The following is a 22737-nucleotide window of genomic DNA, read 5'->3' as shown; positions in this document are numbered from 1 at the left end:
TGACCTTTTTACCCCCTCTAATTAATGTCTTGCAGGCCTTATGCAGAAAATAATAGAATTTGATGAATCTTCCCCTTCCCTCTCCCCTTCTCCAGCCAACATCATTCCAATGGTAGTTAATCTCTGAGAACTCTAGTGAGCCTAGCTGCTGATCATCCAGACAACATCAATTCAGTTTTGCACAACCCTAAACTACAGGCATAGAACATTATTACCTCTTTTAAAGTCGAGCAGGAACCAGCGATAGCAGAAGTAAAAGTGAGTGTAATCTCCATTCTGGTGCATCAATTCAAAAAGCTCTGAGTCTAGAATCTGAAATGCAAAACATCAGATGTTAAACGTTATCTTGTCTGAAAGTAGCCCAAATCAAAGGTGTTGGAGGCTGGTGAAGACTTCTTTGCTACTTCTTATCAGCTGACCCTATGGTTATTCTGAGCAGCTGCTTAGCACAGATCCGCCCTTTTGTTATGCATTTGCAAAATGCTGATGGTGTGGGTGCCCTGACAGACTGACAGGGTGAAGGCTTACTGTCTGTGCAGCTATGATGTGACTGGATTTTAATGTGATTTCTCCTTGACTTCAGCTGAAGCTGGAATGAGCCGTAAGTGTGAGTCATTACATGGGATAGCTGGTGTACTGAACGCAGAAGTTTTGGGAATTTGTTTTGTCAAGTTAATATGAGCTGACCTGCCCTAATGCATAGTCTATTGTGACAGCAAATATCGTTCCCTAAAAAGCAGAAAATCATTCTGGGGCTGCATAAATATCCTCCACAGCTCTGAAGTACCAGATAGCTAGGAATCCCATTCACTGGAGTCCTTGCCCTTCAAGCTAGTCCTGAGCCTCTGAAACAATCTCATCTTCTTTCAAATAAAATTCAAAGAGACTCACTTGGATTAGGGACCGCATGTTGGCAAAGTGTGTGTCCATAGCACCTCCATTGGGGAAGTTCTGGCTCATCCTCTTCATCAAGTGGCTGAAGCAGCTGTAAGCCAGCTGATCTGCAAGGTATAATGCAGAACACTTAGTGTTCCAAGTCTTCTGATGTCCTTGAACCAAAATAATGTACAGCAGGGCAAAGCCAAAAAAAAAAAAAAAAAAAAAAAAAAAAAAAGAGGGTTTTCCCCTTTGCTGTTCCCTATCCCCATCATCAGTATTAAGGTGAAACAGAAGACAGTACCCGACTCTGGACCATTTTAATTATGTTTCTAAACAACACAGCTTAAGGTTGAGTTTTCAGCATAAGCAACTGCTGGAACACAGCTGCTTAGAAAATGTAGTAAAATTTAATCTGGAGTTGGTCAGTAAACAGGGAACCTCTGAGATACTAATGTTGGTCATTTCAACAGCCACATTTAGAGAAAATATGGATCAAGAGCTGCAAGTTTGTTTTTCCTAGTGAGCTAACCTTGATTAATGGTTCTTCTAAAACAGCATTTATAGAGAACTCCCTAAAGATACCAACATATTCCTAAAGAAAACGCTTCCTACCGTTGTCAAGTATAACCATCAAAGGAGCCAGGAGGTCACACATGCCTTGAACATAACCAACTTCTAGGTGCTCCCAAACATAACTGCAGAAAGAAGAAAGCACAAGTGATAATAGGATTAAATAATCCTCTTGTCTACCTAGTAGATGTCCTGCAACACTGTATCTGGGCACCTCACAATTATTAATTGCCATTTATAGCACCCCATTGCAGCAAGGATATATTATCCTCATGTGGAGGAAACCAGAGCTAATAATACATTAAGAGAACAGTTCGAGGTGAACGATGGAGTCTGTTTCTTGAGGTAAAAGGAGACTCTCTCAAGTCCATGTTCCAAACGTGGACCACCTATCATATCTGTACTTTCTAACCTTCCATACTAGGAACTACCATTCCTTCTTTTAAGTTCATTACTGATTTTTTTTGTACAATTATTATTTTCATATTATTATACTTCATGGTTTATGACAGTTATGTGAGAAGTATTTCAGCTTACAGGCTGTATTACCTGCACATGACATTGCGGAGTTTCTCCAGATTATCAGCAGTAAAATACCAGTAATTCCGATCACATCTCTGGACATCTTTATCAATTCTGTGCAAATTTAAGGCAACAGTGTCCAGTAATTCTATCTAGAAGAGAAAAGCTTAAGCTAGATCTGCTGTTCAGTCAAAAGAGAGGCAGGCTGCTAAATCATTTTTAGGCAGACATTTAGTTTACATAGATATCATCAGCAAGGAGCATGTAGCTGTAAACAGAGCTCATATCTTTTTTCCTCGCTCCACAGATCAGAGTTGATGCCAACCTTATGACTACCTTAGGTGGCACTAACAAGAGAATATCCATCAGTAGTGAGTACAGACTGAGTTAGAGCATTCCCAGGTGCAAATTCAGTCTAAGAATCAACAAACCAGAAATAGTAAAATTATGCTTTGGACTTACAAGAGCACTGAACTACTCAATTACTGTCAAAAATCCCAAGTAAACGGTGCATAGTTTCTCTCACAAATGTTCCAAGCCTGTCCTCTTTACAAAGGGCTATGTCCATATGAGCAACTCCAACAGAGGAGTGAAAGAAAAAACTCCATCTGTTAACAGCAACACTAATAGACATGGTGATGTCTTGGATCTTCATTTAGGTTGTGGTTCAATTTGATTAAATGGGGATTTCAGCTTGAATTAAATGACACTGAAAATCTTACAATTGGTGTCTTATTCTCTCTTAAAATTTTTAGCTACTAGATCTTTACCATGTTATTTTCACTCTAAAAAGACCCAAAATTTTATTGCTGTCTTATAATGTATCTCAAAATACAGATGAAATAATTTGGATGCAAAGATCCTCAATTATCTTCCCACCACCTGCAGTTCTAGTTTGGGATTGTCTCTCACTAAATCCTATCTGAAATCCAGTACAAGTCTTTGCCAGAAAAAGATTATGATAAATAAGTTGTGACCTACTGTGTAGGATGCAGCACAGACAGAAGCAACATCCATTAAATAATCCACCTGGGAACACAGCTGCTCTTCTGATACAGAATCCTGAGACTGCAGTACAACTGACTTGGCTTTCTGCACATGTGGTACATCTGGATCAGTCCTTTCCAAGTCAGTGCTAGTTTCTTCTTCAGCCCCATCTTCAAAGGAGACACTCTGCCCATCATCAATACTGGACAGGATGCCTGAGGCCACAGAATAGTTCCGTGAGGATGGCAGCCCAGAGTCAGGGGAGTCAAACTCTACGGACTGTTGCTCTACAGCAGCTACTGCTGCTGGTGTGTCGACAGACACCACAGTGAAAGTAGGGTCATCTTGACCTTTTGAGTCTCGTTCTGCTGAATCCGCTTCATCTACTGATATAAAGACCTTTGTGTGGGCAAGGGGGGAGTAAAAAAAAAGTAATAAAAAAAAATTCAGATAAAGCAGGGGAGAACAGAGAAGCAGAAAACATTGAAGTAGCAAACCAACCTCCAACCACAAGAGACAAATAACTACATTGCTGCAGTGAAAAAGATCACTGATTAATGGAGTTTCCCTGCAAGCAAACAGTTGAGAACTACTCAGTCTTTATATTGAAACTCTCTAAAAATAATACCAATTTATGATTTTATATCTGTCTCCTAAGATGATGTCTTCCTCTCTCACAATCGTCAATTAGAAATACTTTGGAAAGCAGTGAAGCTTCCCTAGCTGCAACACCAACTCTAAAAGCACCTGCTCTTTTTAAGTTATCTTTGAAGGGGACTAACCTACCTCTGGCCTCAGACAACTGAGTTCAGATACTGTTGTTTAAAGTCAAGACTGGCCTTCAGATTCTTTTAACTGTGCAACCACTTTACCTCTTCTCTTGCTAAAAACTTTTTCAAACTACTGCAAGTTGTATTCTCACTTGCCATTAGTTAGCTAACTGAAGTCTGCATAAGTAATGATTACACAGAGACACTTTTGGAACACAAACACCAGCTCTCCTGTCCAATTGTGACTATAATCAAGAAACCCCTTTACTGGTTATTTAATTTACCAAGATGTTAACTCAATCTGCCTTTCTACTGCTTAGCGTCTTAGCTTAGATTCACAAAAATCCTCTCTCCCAGAATAAAATTACACACAACCTCTCAATCAGGGACAGGAGAGAATCAAAAATACGCTTTAATAGTAGTGATCTCTTGCTCCTATGCTGGATTTGAGTGAAGGACCTATAAATAAAGATAAATAAATAGCTATTCCACTACCGAGAGAATGAGGTGAACCTTAAAGTCTTCAGGCAGGTCCTGCTCAGAACAACTATAGACTACCCAAAATACAGACCGGCTCTTGGCTGTATCGTGGAAGGGCTACAGCTTTAGCTTCCATACAGGATTTAAGTAGCTCCAGACTGATAGAGCTGTGGCTACTGGTAACCTAAATCTCTGCTTCCTTGTGCTGTACCCGTGCCAATGCTAAGCCTCCTGCACTGCTTGCATCAGTTCTGCATCACTGCCTGCAGAGTGAGAGGGAAGGGAGTACTTACATCATTGCTGATGGTGGAGTCCCTGTGTATCAGTCGCTGGACGTGGCTGTCAATGCTGCTACCCGACGAAAACTTTGCCAATGTGGCAGAATGTGATTCTTTCTCTCGCTGTTTTACGATGACCTCACAGGCCTTCCACTCAGCCATGACCTTCTGATACCGGAGAGCAATGTCTTCATCGACCTGCAGACAGACAGATAAGATACTAAAATGCTGGTCCTCCTTGAAAGACAGCATTAAAAATGAATGGAAGCCAGAAGGGAAGAACTAAAGCAAATGTAACGTATCAAATCAAAAGCCTGAAGGCTCCTGAAGTCCTCTTGCTAGAGCACAAATCACTGTAAAATGCAATGACTGGAACAGTAAGATGTTGCACAGGAAGGGCCAATTAGGTATTTACTGGGGGGAACAAACTATCACTGTAGGTGCCAGAAAAGATTCATATAGACATCTGTATACGCTATCAACAGTGCCTTGATGCTGTTCAGGAAAGAACCATAGATGTCACTGACTGTGAAACCTCACACAGTAGTCAGATGCAATCTGATGGAGCAATAACTGGATTAATCCTAATTTCATTATACTTCCTTCCCAACTCTTTCTCTATTACATCTCTAACACAGCTCCTGCAATGAATTCCAGGACACAGGTTTATTGACATCAGCCCATGAAGAAGTAGATGCTGGAACAGAGTCTTGAATAGTAGAAATCCCAGCTCACATAGCCTAGTATACTGCACATGGCCAGATCTAACCACGCTGGTTCCTCTAGTAATAAAACAGATTTGTGCCATCTCTGGCTTCCTCCATTGAAAGATGGACACAGAACCCTGAGCCGTTAAGGGACATGTAGTAATTTCACTACTCTGTCACTTGTCAGGAGCTGAAGAGAAACCACAATTGTGAGTTGGCTCCAGGCTCTGGACTGTGCTGACTGGAGTTGCTACCAGAGCATTCATGCTAAGAGCTGCAGGCTATTTGTCACTTGAGATAGCTGCGGAGTCATAAATCACAAAATACAACAGTTAGTGGAAGGCTGGAGGACAGCCATGTTTCGAAGTCCCCCAGATGCTGATGGATGACTGCAAAAATATCACCAGAAGGCAACGATGATAAATTACCCGTGATGGCTTCAGTTAAGGACAGAAGTTTCCCATACGTGCTGATGTTATGACTGTTCTCATCTTTTTCATTTAATAGACTGTTAGATTCAATGGCAAGCTTTATTTAGAGTCCAACAGCACATTTCGTTTAGGAGTCAGTTATTACTGTTACTTACCGATGACGTTAAGTTAGCTCATAGGAATCCAGATAAGGTTTCAAGTACCCTTGTGTTCATACGGTACAAACTCAGGGAAAAGAACTGGTTATAGGAGCTTATATTCTGCAGAACAGGATAATATTCTCCTTAATAAAGTAATAAAGACTAACGCTTGCTATTTGAAAACCAAAGGTTACTCTGCAAATGTAATTCAAATCCCCAGAAAATTGTACTTACCTTGTCCATTTCCTTTTTGGCCATGCCGAATTTGTAGTGACCTAACAAGAATGGCCAGACTTCCTTTCGAATCTCATGCTGTACCCCACCATAATAAACTCTTCTTAGCAATTCCAGTTCCTTGTAATTCTGCAGCAGTTGTGAGAAAGAGGTATTGAAGGTAATGCGTCTTTATTTTCCTCAGGCATGCTCATATACACTTAATTTCAAGTACAAAGAACAGTGAAACGCACACAAGGCACTAAACAGATTTTGCAACTTGATGCATGCCTTTAGTGCCCTAGTTCAAATCCAATCTAATAAAAGTTGTCATGTCTCCCATGAAAATAATCTAATTTTTAATAGATTAGAGTCGTCATGAGATCAGTTGCTTTGATGTTCATTGACATCTTTGCCATCATCAAAGAAGCAAAAGATAAAGAAGTGTAAGAATCAACTGTCTTTCACTAGAAAGAGAAGTCACCCTGGGAGGACCAGAAAGCTTTAATACATCCTGCGGGCCATTCGAAGGGATACCATGCTCACCACAGCAGCGTATGGGAGTTAGTTTAATGATCACAGAGGTATTCTGTTACTTACTTTTCTGTCCTTCTGATACTTGCTCCAAACCTCTTTAGTCAGACCTCCTGCAGCACTGGATGGCTTGTCAGGTGGGATAATTGTGTGGTTCACTAGGGCAGACAGATGTGTTCGCACTGTTGACAAATGGCGGCAGTAGGCAAGCCCTGGGATTGGGGAAGGAGGTAAACGTGAATGAGCAACCTACACAATATCAGCAGCCTTTTTCAAGATCTGGTTGTGACATTTTAAACTTGCCACTAATAATCCTATACGAAGTAACCTTGTGCTTGTACTATAAAAAAATGAGGAAATGCAACAGAGCCAAAGATTAATCCATTTTACACAGACAGGTGAAACCCAAGTAGAGTACTGCATTGCAGTGTAAAATTACGTTCTTTCTTCACTAAGGATCAATTTCCCAGAACTGTATTAAATCCTACAAATAATGGAATTACGAAGCTGTGATACTTGGGTCACAACCACACTAATGCCCTGAGTTGATCTGACTTGCAACGATAAATTTGGTTTTAGACTACTTTCTAAAGCAATTATTACGTGTTTTTAGGTAAGCATACAGATACCACAAGGGCTGGATCTAAAAAGCTTCACTTACATCCATAAAAGGCTCTGGAAACTATCTGCCTCTTCATGCTTTCACACAGCATCTTTAATGGAGTTCTGTGGAGACACATTATCGGGAACACGATAGGTCACAGGGACAGAAATCATCGTGAACTTTATGCTGATCCCTATGATCTACACAAAGCGATTCTTTCTCTGCATCAAGATTTATTTACCTAAGGGACAACCATAATTAGAAATTATACTTTTAAAAGCATTTTCCCACCAGCATTTTGGCCCCAAACAGATTAATCTGGTGCATTTAGCTACAACTGCTTCAGGTGCGTTGTAAAGGTCCTTGTCAAATTAGATGAGTTGTTGTCCTTCATTATAATTGTTAATTACTTGTTAAATAACATGCTTCCAGAGCTGAATTGCACTGAACTAAACTAACAAACAAAAAAAACAACTGCAAATTTTCTACCAAAATGTGACTTGAGATTCGTTTAATAGGCTAGTTTCAATAAGCTAAGTGTCTTGCTATAAAACTCCATCTTTTCATGTTAGAAGCTATTTGAAAATTGTTATTCTTTGTCTCTGGTGCTGCAACCAATAAAATACCTTTGCTTTCAACTGTGGCACAAATTTTCCCACCTAAGCTGTCTGGACAACTTGCTTACCTATCGTGGATGCAGTTGCAGCAGCTGGGTATGTCATAGGGAGAGCTGCCCGTTGAACAGGAGACGCATGAGGAGCCTTGGCTACAATGCTCCAGCTGCCATGAAAGCAAGTTTGCCCCAAAACCTTGCATCTCTATCACTTCACTCGTGTCTAGGGAAAACAAAAAACAAAAAAACAAAAACAAAAACAGCAGGCCATCAAATTTTTTTTCTTCTTTCCCTTTCTTCCTTCTGTGCATCCTGATGGCTTCATGCTTTACTTCTCAGCAGGCTTTGAACCTTGATTGCAAAAAGGGGAGAGCACTGTCTTAGTTAACCTCAGAAATACTGCTCTCACCATAACCTAAACCCGCAGCATGCTGTGCACATTCACCTGAGTGAAATCCCTTCACCATTTCCCCCTTTCTTGCCCATGCACATCCCAGCCCATATTTCAAGAGAACCGAGAAAAGGGTGCTGTAGAAACAACTAAAACTGGTTATTGTGCAATGTTATGATAATATTATTTAAAGCTAGAAGAGATAATCTAACCTGACCTTCTTTTTAATTCAGGTCTTAGAATTTCATTTTGCAGTTCCTGGAATCAGCCATGTAACTGCTAGTCCAGCTAGAGTGGAAGTTTGAGCATAAAAGAAATAAAAATTGGTTCAGTTATTTTTAGAAGATGTATATTTCCCCCTACTTACAACTAGAACCTAAATTATTTAGCATGGGATAGTTCAAGTCCTACTAACATCAACGTTATGTTTGTAAAGTAGGATTCTCTGCAGGAAAACGTGATCCAACAGTACAGTGCAGCTTCTCGAGTTATCCCTGCTCACCAAAATCTAATTGCTTTTTTTAAACCAGCTTCATTAAGGCAACACCAAAAAATCACCAGTTGCCTTTAAAAGCTTCGCTTCTCTCTTTAGCTTTTCCAGCTGGCCTTTGAGCTTGTGGGTTTTTTGTTTTTATAATAAATAACTGGCCTTTCAGCTCACCCATGATTAAAATTAAGGCAAATGCCATAATACTATATGCCAGTGAATTAACATTTGTAAGCAAAATCCAGTCCCCTGGGCCGTGCTTTTAAAACAGACATTTATTGGGTGGTGGTAGGGGCAATTCCAAACCATCTCATGCATTTTAAATCAAGGTAGCATAAAGCATTTTAGTAGTGCCTATTAGAAAGTGGGCATAGGTGAGGAAGGAGTGGAGTAGAAACATTTGTTAACAGAAAAAGCACAGGCTCATGCGGAAGCAGTCATGTGTATTTCACTTCACAAAACAAAGTGTGATGAAAAAATGCTCTTCACCTTAATTCTTCAAGGAAGGAGCTGAATGACCCAGTATTTATTGCAGCTTCTCATTTGGTTCAAATAAAAACCATTTGGCAAACATTTTTAGATCATTATTTTTTGCCTCCCCTCTACAGACAAGAAAAGTGGGTTTTTCAGTTATTATATATATATGTTTAGAGAAAGAAGGAAAGAACCCCACAGAACCTAAATATTCAGATGAAAGGTACCTGAATTAGTGAAGAATTAGAGTGAACAGCATCTTTTATTTAATTGTAGTATTATCTGTAACTTCAGCTACATGCAGAAGTTGAGCATGTTGCAAAATGTAAAAGCAAATAGCTAGCAAACCTGCTACAACAGTGTTGTCATTATTCAAAAGGGATGTTGCTGGACAGACAACAGCAAGTCCAATCTAGTTCAGCAGGAATCACTACTCAAATAGCAGACATAACCCTAGCTATACCATTAACATTAATCCTAGCTACACCATTATACCAAGATATAAATAAGTAAATAAATAAATAAATTTACCTGACAGCCATTTTAGTAGCATAACTTAAAATTTCCATGACCTGACTAAAGACTAAATTGTTTTTGATCACAGCATTAGCTTCTTAACGTGCATATGTCAGCGTTAGACCTCCTTCCTTTCTGTTATCACCCATATCCAGAAGTGATCAGTTAAGACACAGAGCGACTTTCTGAAACAGCACCTTTCTTCAAGGGTAACCACATATACCAGTTTCTTCCCATCCACACATTCTAACACATCTCTATTAACTTGGGCTGGACTTTATCAGTTTTAGGTGTTACTACCTTGCGATGTATGTGAGGGCAATCTACCAGGAGAATCTCTCTGAATAAACGTTCATATCCTATCTAAACAAATCTTAGGCACTGTATAGATGCAGGCAATTGCACTCTCCTACAGGTGGTTCCACCAGACCAGGGCAATCATCCATCTAGAACTAAACTTACGACTCTGCTATTTAAAGGTGTGAGTGTCATATCTCAACTCAAGATATATTGTGTTTTTCTGAGGGAACAGAAACACCAGAAGAAACATGTTCATGCTAACACAACGAATGAAAAATATAGACAAGAATCAAACTTGCAAGCTGCTGCTCTCCTTCCGACTTCCTCTGCGGATGTTCAGCTTGTGACAGCTACTTTACAGCCTGATAACAGAGAAGCTTTTCTCTTGCTGATAACTGCAGTTTATCAGCAAGAACAGAGAAGCTGTTGTTTTGATTATAACAGGAGCATGCCAGAGTTGGCATGTGCACTCAAGAGGTATCAAGGCCAAAGGTCTGGTGGTATTGAAGCTGTTCAGTAACTGGTAAGCCTAGAGGAGTGAGAGATTTCACATGAACTGGTGGGCAGGCCGGGATGACATCTGTCTGTCCTTTGAACAACTGCAAGCTTTAGAATTCTAGCTGTGCAGGAGACCTTGGGAATGGATTTTGTACATCATTCAGCTTCCTCCTTTGAGGAAGCAAGGACTTTTCCAAGTCTCCAGAACTATACTACTACATCCTGAATGCTTGGAAATACCTATACTTCTTGAGAATACTAATTTTATACATCTGTTACGAATGGTATTAGGAAAAGAACAAGATGACACATTCTGAGAGGGTAGAGAGTCTTGCAGCTGATCACCTAGCCTACAAATACAAGAGATGGAATGAAAGCACCTGACCACAAAAAGGCTTTGACCCCAACCTTCTCTGCACTCTTCTGCTACCTTACGGAGTTATCCAGAGTTTGGGTGGGAGCACACCTACTTGTACCACTGCTGGAGCTCAAACTCACTGCACTTTTGTTCTCCCTATTCTGTTTACACAGGCAGTCTCCATGTGTGACTCTGCCCAGCACAAACCATACTGTTAGTGCTGTAACCGTGCACCTCTGATCTCCTATATAAGGCTGCCCTCCACAGTCTGTTACGCTGTACATGAGCAAGACATGGTGGGAGAAAATAAAGGCCTGTTATACTCCCTCCCTCTCTTGTGACAACATGCTCTAGTATTCAGTTTTTATGAAGGTGGGGCAGGAGGCCTCTGGAAGTAAAGAAGATTTGTTTGTTTAGCAGCACAGATGCTCAAAGGAGATGGAAGATGCTGCTGTTTCCCCTTCCCATAGGTTGTGAGCATATTCCCAGCCTCACCACAGTCAACTTAATCTCCAGGTCTCATGGCACAAGTGAAATGTTTTGCCCTGTAATAATGCCAACACTGTTGTACGCATCAGTGGAACGAGCTGCAATAGAGCTCTGGGACACAGGGGGAGGAGGATAAAAACCTTTCATCCTATTAGGAGCTGTGAGGTTCCGAGAGCAGATCATTGATAGCATTGCGTGTAGCTTATCTTCCTCCTCCTCGTCATCGTCAACAGAGGCAGAGCGGCTGGCAGCTAAGTGGTGGTAGTTAATAGTTACTGCTCAAAGAAAATAGTGAAAGAGGAGCATAAGAAGAGAGAACTTGATTCTGTGGGAAAGCTCAAAAGGACATGTTCAGCAAAGACAAAGGATTTGAATCCTGCCCTCTTTCTGAGGGCACAAGCTCCTGTGTAAGTGAGCATGAAAAATGAGGTTCTTACAAAGAAAAGCATGCTCCACCAAACACAGGCCAGCTTCTGATTGTGCATAGGCTGTTCCCCGAGAACACACAGATCATGGCAGTGAAGGAAGGTCCCAATGCTAGCCTGCAGTAGGTGAGTATGCTCCTTAGCCAAACTCCATGGGAATTCAAGGCTCCAACTAGTTCACCTCCTTCACCATGCCAAATCAATACTGGGGCCTCCTTTCCACTCTCATACCCATGTCAGATGCATCCGGGCAGCACGCAGTCTGCTCCCCAGCTCTGCCTGGCACATCAAACGTGCAAGGTATGGGCCAGTCTCTAAGGAAGCCTGAGGCAGGAGCCTGCTCTCTCTGCCTTGCACTCAACAAGCAGGTCTGTGCTGATTGTGCCCACAGAATCTGCAGTCCCTTTGATTCACGCAAAGGGAGAACATGCTTTTGCTGGTGTGCGGGTGCATGAACTTACCTGCGCAAATTCAGAGGCCCTAATAAAGCATAACCACTACTGTGGTTCAGTCCCCTAGGGTACAGAGGGGTCACAATTGAGATTTCTGCTTTCTCAGCTGCAGTCCCAATATAAATAATAAATCCAAATTCCCTGTAAACTTTAAGGTCTTATTTTCCTGGGAAATTCTTGCTTCTTTGCCATGGGGAATAAAACTGAATGTACTGTTTGAGAACTAGCTCAAAAGCTTTCTTGCATGTAAGGAGTTTGTATTCACTGATGACATGAGGTGGTTTGGTGCTTGGGAATTCATTTAGTTTCCTCAGAAGGGCATTTATTTATCCATTGTTAAGTTCTTGCTTCCAAGCCAGGAAAACTCAGCTCAGGGAGTTCTTGGGGGTACTTTAAGAGTCAAGTTTATGTTTTGCTTGTTTGTTTTTCCTAATAGCAATATTATGAGCAAGCAGCATGGCCAATAAAAAAATATCCTCACTTAAGGAGCAAAACTGCTCCTGGATAGTAAAACAATCTTTTTGGTTTTGGTCTCAGTTTGCAAGCCCAGGGGAGTATTTTGAAAACTTCCTCTGCAAAACACAGAGCAGACATAATATCTCCCACCTCCACTCCATTTCCATGAAGAAATTTCACTTTGTTAAGGAAACCTACAGTAAGCTGTACCTGTTGATCACAATTATCAACCAATGAAACTTTGTGGTAGATTTCCCCAACACCGCTCCACTTCCCTCCACCCCCAAACAGCTTGTCTGCTACCTTCAGTTATTTCCCAGGATATTACTTCAAGATTTTCTTAGCTGTGTTTGGTTTTTGTTGTTGTTTGGTTGGTTGTTTTTGTCTGTTTTTAAACAAAGAAGAACAAAGGCACTTACTGTTATCATGCTTGTGTCCTGGATAGACAATTCTGAACACATAGTCTGTAGAAGTGTCTTCAGTTGGCATTTCTTCTAGGTCCACTGATTTGTTGCTGTTTCGTTTTCGAAGCTTTGGAAATACCTTACCCTAGAGAAAGTAATGATCCCATACATTCATTCAGCTACCAAATACTAACAGAGCACAACAAACTAAGTACTTTGGACCTTTGGCATATTAAGTCCTAAAATAAAATTTTCAGTGTTGGGAAGGGGTGAGGGAAAAAAACACTAGAGTCATAAATAGATGGTGGTTTAGAGATACACAACTTTTCTGTGCGCTTAAAATACAACTTTTTCTTGTACTCCATGGGAGCTGGGCACCAGCTTCCTCAGTAATCCAAGCCTCTGACAGCAAGTATATCCCAGACTCTTGGAATCTCAGTCCCTATTGTTTGGGACTGATACCAATGCATCATGTTTTGATACAACAGCAGATTCCAGTGCAATGCTCAATGAAGCAATGAAGGTATACACAATTTTTATGGACAATCTTTGTAAGAATCAGATTGGACTAAATGGAGTTATTTTGCCTCCCACTTTGATTTCCAGCTGCTTTATAATAATGCCCGGACTCTGTGGGGCAATTTGCTGTTGCAAAGATGGTAAGATTGTAAGATCAGCCCTACTACAAGCAGCTCATCAGAAAAGGCAGTACCTTGCCCTGTTGGGACCAAAGTGGTGGTTCCAGCTGACCACGAGGCAGAAGACCATTTTCCAGACAGGAAAGAAATGCAAGGAGGTGACCTCCTTGGGGGAAGTGCAGTGGAGGTCTCTGAGTTCCATCCTGACTCACCAAGACTAATGTCCATCTGCTTTCTGCTGCAAAGGAGGACAATGGGAGTCCACACTGTTACATCGGAATCTCTATTTGTTGCTCTTACCTTCTAAGCAAGTTTCATTTGTGACCACCTCTAAGTAGATAAATAAACCTCTGTAAGTCACAGCATAATCTAGGGGTGACCTCAGTCCTTTAGTCCTAAAGAAGCTCAGGATTCAAACAAACTATGACAGGCCTCATGCAGAAACATTTAAAGTGATTCTGAACATTAATATAATAAGTAACAAAGGAATAAGTAAACTAAGTGTTTGGCGTGTAGCGTAATCTACAAAGGACACGATTTAGAATGAAGGCTAGCCTCATGGATATAACCAAAAGCTTTATTCCTGTGAGAATTAGCAAGTAGTCCCTGTTGTAAATTCTCATCTATCTTCACTGTCACTAGAAATTTAGCACAAATAACAAAACCCACCCTGGGCTCTGGGTACTCTTTCAAGTGTAATGATCTGAATCTTGAGTAGAATTTTCAAAAGCATATAAGTGAATTAGGCTCTTCATTTTCTTTTTCTAAAACTTACTGAATGAAGAACATAACTCACCAGAGTGCTTTTGAAACTTTTATGTCTAGTATTTATTCCTCTATGGCATTTAGAGCCACCTGGAAAATGGGAAACGTCTCAAGAGCAGGATGTGTGCCACATCCTGTACAAGTCCCAGTCTGGTAGCTAGGTGCTATGGCAGGACTGCCAAGTGTCTGTTGTCTTGTGCAAACAACAAAAATCTTGCTGTGTATGCACCCGCACCTGTTGCCGAAACAGTCTTCTCAATGAACAACAACAAAGGCTGTCACATTTCACATCTGTTATCCAATCCCCCTTTTTCTAAGAAACTGCCACAAAGCAGAGTGGTGACGCACCTGGCCAGTCAGTTCCACCCTGGACAGGCACAAAGTGTTCTGGGAAAGCTGATCCAAGTGAGGCAAATAAACCTGCACTGGCATTGCAGCTGTCCTCCTCTGCCAGCTAGGACTGTATGTTTTAACACGTCCCCATATGCCTGGGCTGGCATGGGATAACTAGTTCTAAGCGTTAACAACACGGAGGGAAAGTGATCAGTCAAGTGGCTCTTCCACTTGCCTATTTTACAGCAGTACATATATAAGCTGTCTTTGAAAATACGCACTTAGTTCAAAACTTCTGTTAGTCCGACTGCAGTTCCAATCTGAATGCAAATGCAATTTCTGTATGTTCATTGTCTTTGCTCTGTGATTTTGGTTTAAGGCTCGTGGTAAGGAAAGCAGTCAGAGATGCATCTTGTTCAGATCCCCCTCTCTACACTGAGTACAACGGGCTCATCAGAACTCGATGGTCAGGCACACTCCATTTCTACAGGTTGATGATGTCACTGACAGACCTGCTTTTTTTTTTTTTTTTTTTTTTGGTAAAGGTCAATGGATTAAGGCCCATGCTTAGAGAACCAAAGCTTCTATGTTAAATACCTGCTGCTAACAGTTTCCAGAAGTACTGTTCTGCACAGACGACTCAGAAAAAAACAGAGCACACAGGAAAAAACAACATGGAAAGCAAGTGACAACTGAAGCATTGCTTGGCAAAGTTCTTACCAGGTCTTTCAGTGAAGACATCTGAAGAAGAAAAATGGTCTGCCTTCTTTTGCATTAACCCCCTAATAGGCACCATATAAAATGGTAGCAGCATTAGCAGCATTAAAATTCACCTGGCAGACAGGGGCTTTGGGGGTACCCCCACGTGAAGAAGGTTTATGCTTACGTTGTTGATGGCAGTGAATGCAGACGATCTGGCAGAGTGGCACTATTAATGCGTAGTCCCAGTAAACGCTAATAGGGAAGGAAAAAGTGCAGGAGACATTTTTTTTTTTTTTACATTCAGGAGTACTTGTGGTTCCAAGCACCCCAAAAAAAGACTTTGCTAAGTTAATAATTGCTTTTTAAATTTGTCCGATTAACGTGCATTAATAGTCAAGTAAAAGGCAAAGGAATTAGTTCTCCACCAAACCTACATCTGACACCAGCCTTTTCATGATCTCCCTCCCTCTTCTCGCCCCTTCCTCGCTCTTCCCACCCCCACCTCCACCCCCCCAGGTTAGAACAATGTTCCAGCTAAGATTAAAATGCCTATGACAGACTTCATGGTGGTCTTGTAGCTGGGTTTGAAAACAGACAGATTCACTTATGTCTTCTTGCACACAGGATTTTTGAGCAGAAGCATGTAAATCCACTGGGGCTCAAGCTTACAGATTAAACACTGGAAACAGCTCTGAACCCTTCTGAGAACAACCTCAACAATTTAGCATTAAAAGCAAGGACACAGGGCTTCAATAACGCTCTATTAGAAATATATATATATATGAAGTTAAAAAATAAAAATCCCAGGGTGGATTAAGCATTAGAGACCACTGTTCTGGGACTGAAGGAGACATTCTCTGAGGAAGCATACTAGCCTGGTTCAGGACTTTGCATTCTCTTCCACTGAAGCAGAATGCCACATTAAATGAGTAACTGATCTAACGAAAGAGAATGACATTACAGGTCTCTCTTTTGAGGTTGAAATTAGCAATGCTTGTCAAGTGATTTATGACCCTCTAAAGGGAGGTACCAGAGTTGTAAATGATGGAAGGTAGTGTTGAGTCCCTTCTCCAGAGCATGTGGAAAAGTGGGCTTTTGTTTTCCATTTGAAAAGGCCCTGTATCCAACTCACACTTTGCAACATCCTGTTTGTGATGTATATTACTGTATCACTCACTAATCCAGAGGGCCCTTTTTTAGACTAAATACTCTGGAATCAATTAATTTGTTGTTTTTGTTTATTTGTTTGTTTTAACAACCACCCTAAGTGAGTTTTGAAAAGTTCATTAGATGATTAGTGTGTTACTTAATTTTGAGTTTTACCATCCAGAGGCCCCCTGCAGGGTCCCAATTCATTCCAGTAGTTATGTATCTGAACTCACTTGTGGGCCTGCATCTGGGCCTTGTCTACACATTTGTTCCTTTCCTGTTTTGTTGTTTTAAGACAAAGTGTACTACAGGACATTTGGAAAAGTCACTTAATCTGTGGCAAAACAGGAACAGAACTCAAGCTGCCTGACACCTCAACCTCTGAGTTATTCAGAAGCCCTTAGATTAAATCACTTCTGTTACACTTATGCCCTATTACCAAGTATATGAGAAATAAGCACCACGAATGCTTCCAATCTTTTCCTGAATTCAATGACTACCTTTTCTCCAGCTCTGAATCTCCGAGAGTTCCATTCATCAGCTGATTTGGAGTCCATTTTAATGTCAAACTATCTGCTGACTGATGAAGGGAGAGATACCCAGGAATTGCCTCCAAGTCATCTTTCTGTTCACAGAAACAACAAAAAGAAAATGAAGGTGATTCAAGTGCATGCATGCTTTTTGCTTCTCCTGTTTATCTACCCCTTCCCAATTCTGAGATCTTAGTTCCAGCCCCCTCAATGTTGCACACCTCATCATCCCAGTAGGTTTGGCCATAGTCAGAACATGCCAGGCCATTTTTATCTGGCCTAATCACACTTCCAGGTCCTGCACAACTTCATCATCTGTGCACTTAAGCCTTCAGTTCAAGAAACCTATTTTTAAATTAATACAACTTACAAGATTTAGCATGACATAGTGATGGAGCACTGAAGTACCCTCCTCAGAGACATGAAGATCCTGAAAGTAAGAACTATCAACCTTGTTCTCAATGTTACATTAAGATATTTAAAACTTTTTGGCAACGAGGACAAAGCCTGTTTCACAAATTCAGTAACAAGAATAATACCCAACCACATGTGAAAATACAAGAGAAAAATGGGAAATTTGGCCCACCCTACACATCACTACATTCTATATACTTTGTTTCTCTGATGGCCAGATAACACAGGTTTCTGTAAGTATCAGCGTACTTACTGGCTGCACTAAGACGTTGTTTTTGCCATACAGGAGGTGTGTTCGGGAATTCTGGTGCAAAGACTCCACATACTCTCGTGCTGAAGCAGCAAAGCGATCTTCTGATGTGCTCCCACTTGAATGCCGTTTCCGGATCTAGCATGCACACACACACACACACAACAGTCAAGGCAGATCAAGCAGCATGGGAATGACTGTAATGACAGCCCAGTAAAACAGGAACACAGTTCCATTCAGACCAATCTCTGTAGAATGCAACTTCTTCTGGAGCCAAGAGACCTTGCAGAGAAACGATTTGGGCTCTTCCTCACCCCAAGCCAAGGCAGCTCATAATTCTTGTGAATTACTTGATGAAATCACACATCAAAAGCCACAGAATTTGGCCCTGGATCTCAAACTTTTTTAAACAGACAAAATATTTGGGTCCAAATGGACTTTTAACCTGTTATAAAGGCTCCATTACAGAAGAGAAAAAAAAGGTTCTTCTCATTCTTCTGGGGTTGCTTATTGTCAACATAAAGAATCATAGACTGGCTTGCTGTGCAAGGGACCTCGAAGATCATCTAGTTCCAACCCCACTGCTGTGGAACCCACTAGATCAGGTTGCTCAGGGTCTCATCCAACCTGGTTTTGAACATCTCCAGGGATGGGGCATCCACAACTTCTCTGGGCAACCTGTGCCAGTGCCTCACCACCCTCTGAGTGAAGAATTTCCTCCTGACATCTAATATAAATCTCGCCTCTTTCAGTTTAAGACCATTCCTCCTTGTCCTGTCATTATCTGCCCGAGCAAAATATTGCTCTCCCTCTTTTTTATAAGCCCCCCCCTTCAGTATTTTTAAGCTGCAATGAGGTCTCCCCAGAGCCTTCTCTTCCATCCCCAGCTCTCTCAGCCTTTCTTCACAGAAGTGCTCCAGCCCCTTGATCATCTTTGTGGCCCTCCTCTGGAACCACTCTGACATGTCCACATCCTTCTTGTGGTGGGGACCCCAGACCTGGAGGCAGTACTCCAGGTGGGACCTCACAAGGGCAGAGTAGAGGGGGACAATCACCTCCCTCCACCTGCTGGCCACTCCTCTTCTGATGCCCTGGAACTCTGAAATAGCTGCATAGTAAATACCTACTCCCAGCGCTGGGCGCTTTGAAGGTGAGTCTTGGCGACCATGAACTCCATGAATCCGGTGTCGCTGAACAAGTTCATCTGCTGAAGGGTCTGTCCAGTAGTGATCAGCTGTTTTTAGCTTGGTGTACTCCAGGGCACATGGTCCAACTAAGAAAAATAGCCCAGGAAAGAAAACTGAGTCTGTTTGCACACGTACGTAGTCTTACCCTGCTAGTCAAGTACCAAAAGTATTATTTTCCTCTCAAGCCAGGTGAATATTAATGATCACTTACTGATCCCACAGGATCAGCACATAATACAGACAGTACATGTAATATCACATCCTTTTATCTAGGGCTGCATAAAAAATATTTCTGTAGGACGCAACCCTGCCAAAGCAGCATTAACAATTCCAAGCTGCTAGCAAGCATGCTGCAAAAATACCATTTTCTTTCTATTCTTTGATCTAACTGATAATTAATAGGACTGGTCTCAGAGGCAACAAAACATCATCTCCTCTATTGCTCTACTACAGCTAGCCAAACTATGTGCTAGAGATAAAAATCACCTTTTGTAACAGTTATAAAATAAAATGGCTTAAGAAACAGTGTGTTTTCTTTAGCATAATAAGAAGTAACTTTGCAAGAACTTACCTAGAAGAGAAGCAAGTATTGGGCCACAAACAGGATCTGCCAGTAAAGCTTCTTTTTCATAATATTTACTAGGAATAAAAGATTGGAGACCAATTAAAAACACTGGCTGTTATTTTTAAAAGCTCTTATGTCTCCCAGTAGTATTAGTCCATTAACTTTAAAAATATTACATTATTGCTTACCAAAAAGTAAGCCAAAGAAAGCAAAATAGATAATGGCTGTCATATACGAGGTCATACTTAAAACATAATAAAAACTCAAGCCAAATGCTCATTTGAAGTGTGAATTCAGACAACTAAATTATCTACATAAAAGAGAAGATTTAAGAGTTTGGAGTTCTAAGAGCTTTACCAAGGCTGAAAATTAAATCTAGACTGTATATCTGTAGTTGCTAGGAATACCTAGAAATCACTGGTGCATGCACCTCCTCAGAAAGCTCTAATAGGGACTGACTGGCTCATGTACCAATCTCCAAAGAAGAAATGCTGTGCTGGGTTTGCAGGTAGTTAGGAGGCTTTTACCACATGGTGTGTCATAAATGGAGGCACTAGAGGACATAGATTAGTGATGGCACTCTGTAGGTAAAGTTAATGGCTGGTCTTGGTGATCTTGAAGGTCCTTTCCAATCTAGATGATACTATGATTCTACCTATTTAAAGTGTATTGAAACTGTATTTAACTGTATTAAAAGTATATTAAAGTGAATTCTTACCTATTAAAGTGTATTAAAATATATTGCAAGAAAGCTATGAAGAAATTAACTTGGCCTATTTTAGACACTTCCTTTATTATTAGATCATTTCCCAAACTCTATCAGTAACATTGACTAGATCTCCATGGAGCATAAAGGGAGCCTAGAACAATCAGTTCAATAAACCTACCCGCCAGGCTTCTATATTTAATAAGAGGACCACCATCCCTACTCTTGATCCATATTCTGCCACTCATCAGCTGTATAATCTCAGGCAAGTCACTTCCTCTCAGTATGCTCCTTCTGCCTCATCTATTTTTGACACTGAGCTCAAGAGGCAGGAGCTTGCCTTTTGCTAAATGTGTTTACCCAGTATATTTGATTTGAGGCTTTAGACACTAATGCAATATGGAGACAAATAACAACTCTCTGTAAGCAATTTTGCCAGTTTTCCACAGAGACCGAGAGATCCACACATTCTTAAAACATCTTGTTCATCTGTAAGGAATGTTCTTGAAACACTGTCAGGAACAATGAACTACAAATAGTAGCTCTTGCAGTGACCCAAAAGTCTTCCCATCACAGCAGGCAAAGCTGACTTAAAAAAAAAAAAAAAAAAAAAGTCAACAAATCTAAACACCCAAATATCTCAAAATGTCATTATCTGCCATCTCTTCCACTAGATGGGGCTCAAACTCTAAATCATCTCTTCCTCAAGAATGAGAAGCTGAAGAACACGTAGCATTTGAGCAGTTATTTCACAAAATTGCATGAGAACAAGCCTTATTCACTGAGTGAGGTTCTCAAAATCAGACACCTACAATTAAGGACATGGCCTTAACCCATCTGCATGAATGGAGAAGCCAGTAAGGGAACACCTACAATACATGGCAATGAAACAAGTGTGACCTAATTCTCTTGTCACACATCAAGTGAATTATGTGGAAGTAAAAAAAAAAATCTTGTATCCATGTATCAGCAAACATCCTGACTCACTGGATACAAAATACCTTCAGTAACTGTGTCTGTGGGACACAGCCAACCCTCTCAGTTTCTTCTACACACAGCTCTTGAAATTGTTCTCAGAGGAACAGTTTTATTTGAACAGCAGAAAGACCTTTCTTCCACTTTCTTTCTTTTTAATGGCCAGATAGATCATGAAAATAAAGCTGATGACAAAGAAAACAATAATGCAAACAAAAAAACTGTGAGACTAAGTTCCTCTGCCCTAAACTCTCTCCCTTGTTCAGACCCTTAGGCGTTGGACAGCCAAGACTGTGCCCCCCTAGGGCAGAAAGACTTACAAGAGCAGCACTGTGAACAAACTGCAACGGTAATTGCAAACTGGGCAGATATACTTTTCTGGGATCAGATATAACTTTGGGGTTCCTACCTTTCTCTTCTCATGGGAAATTGTCCCCAGGGTGCTCCATAATTCTTCTTAATCACTTATGGGAGAATGGGAAAGCACAAAGGGGAGTTCAGAACCACCTCTTGGGAAACCAAAGCTAATGCTGGACAGTAGGAAATGACAGAATAGAGGACTTCTCTTTTCCCTTAAAGAGTCCCTGTGGATTACATCCATAAAGCATTGATACTCTGCTCTAGTTTTCCAAGGGAAGTTTCACTTTACACAAAGCCCAAATTTTTGAAGAAGGAAATATGATTCAAAGAACCTTTTTGCACAATTCTAAGGTTTTACATCATTAACTTCCCCTGTTCTAACCTCATTTCCCTTCTTCCTGACATGCTAAAATTCCAAAGGGTTACTTTCAAACAAATGTAAGTAAATTAAGCATTCCTGACCTACTAGAATACATTTATATTCCACTAAGTCACTGTGGTCTAGGTCCCATTAGAATTTGGGCACCTAATGACTACTGAAGCCTAAGATGCCTTAGTGAATGGAAAGGATCAAGGCTTCACATACTTCTGAATGCGTTATTCTTTCTGCTAGCATTGTTTAATATTTTGCCAACTTTAGAAAAAAATAAAAAAACACCTTTACTAAATTGCAAGTTAGTTTTTTATCTGGTTTCTGGAGAGCTGTATGGCTGTTAGCATTTTTGTATGTCTGTACCATTGTCAAGGATTCAAAACAAGTGTTTTTTTTCTAAATGACTGAACGATTTTGTAACTGGTTTTCTCCCTACCAGATCTATTTAGTATCAAAGAAGTTTGCAGAAGACTTTTGATGAAATCAAAAGACACCTAAACACATCAGTCTAACAAACCTCTGTACTTCTCATTCTTTCCTTACCTGCAGTTATCAACAATATACTGCACAATCTTGTCAAGCACTTTCTCAATCAATGCTGTCCGAACCCATATGTGTTTGATGGCCTGAGCTGTCAGTACAGGTGTTTTACTTGTGGTTGATCCCTGCCTCTTGAGGGGTTCCTGTCCATTTGGCTGACTTTTCCTGCAAAAGGAGATAAAGTAAAATTTGTCAGAATTCAGACTCTCTTCCCCTCACTGGAAACCTTCCAGTGAAAAGAATGCTGTTGGAATACACACCATGTATGTGAC

General features: G+C 40.8%; 1 protein-coding gene across 3 annotated transcripts in view; it reads right to left on the bottom strand.

Moving 5' to 3' along the window:
* Nucleotides 1–22737, bottom strand: part of SGSM2 (small G protein signaling modulator 2) — a 49147-nt gene that overhangs the window by 3887 nt on the left and 22523 nt on the right. For 2 of the 3 annotated variants that reach the window (XM_084299877.1, XM_084299878.1), the window contains exons 4-22: nt 22469–22630; nt 19518–19585; nt 18887–19032; nt 17763–17897; nt 17066–17190; nt 15601–15668; nt 13691–13851; nt 12994–13123; nt 11382–11516; nt 7801–7951; nt 7173–7237; nt 6578–6723; nt 5999–6127; nt 4502–4684; nt 2953–3357; nt 1999–2123; nt 1492–1574; nt 892–1001; nt 216–312 (exon numbers count right to left, since the gene is read on the bottom strand). In XM_084299877.1, the coding sequence (XP_084156003.1) occupies nt 216–312; nt 892–1001; nt 1492–1574; nt 1999–2123; nt 2953–3357; nt 4502–4684; nt 5999–6127; nt 6578–6723; nt 7173–7237; nt 7801–7951; nt 11382–11516; nt 12994–13123; nt 13691–13851; nt 15601–15668; nt 17066–17190; nt 17763–17897; nt 18887–19032; nt 19518–19585; nt 22469–22630 (2624 nt within the window). The remainder of the gene's footprint in view (nt 1–215; nt 313–891; nt 1002–1491; nt 1575–1998; nt 2124–2952; nt 3358–4501; nt 4685–5998; nt 6128–6577; nt 6724–7172; nt 7238–7800; nt 7952–11381; nt 11517–12993; nt 13124–13690; nt 13852–15600; nt 15669–17065; nt 17191–17762; nt 17898–18886; nt 19033–19517; nt 19586–22468; nt 22631–22737) is intronic. The other variant, XM_084299879.1, reaches the window with a different exon arrangement.

This window comes from Netta rufina (assembly GCF_964035555.1).
Source record: "Netta rufina genome assembly, chromosome: 21".
NCBI classification, from domain to species: domain Eukaryota; kingdom Metazoa; phylum Chordata; class Aves; order Anseriformes; family Anatidae; genus Netta; species Netta rufina.
This window is presented reverse-complemented; position numbering and strand designations above follow the sequence as displayed.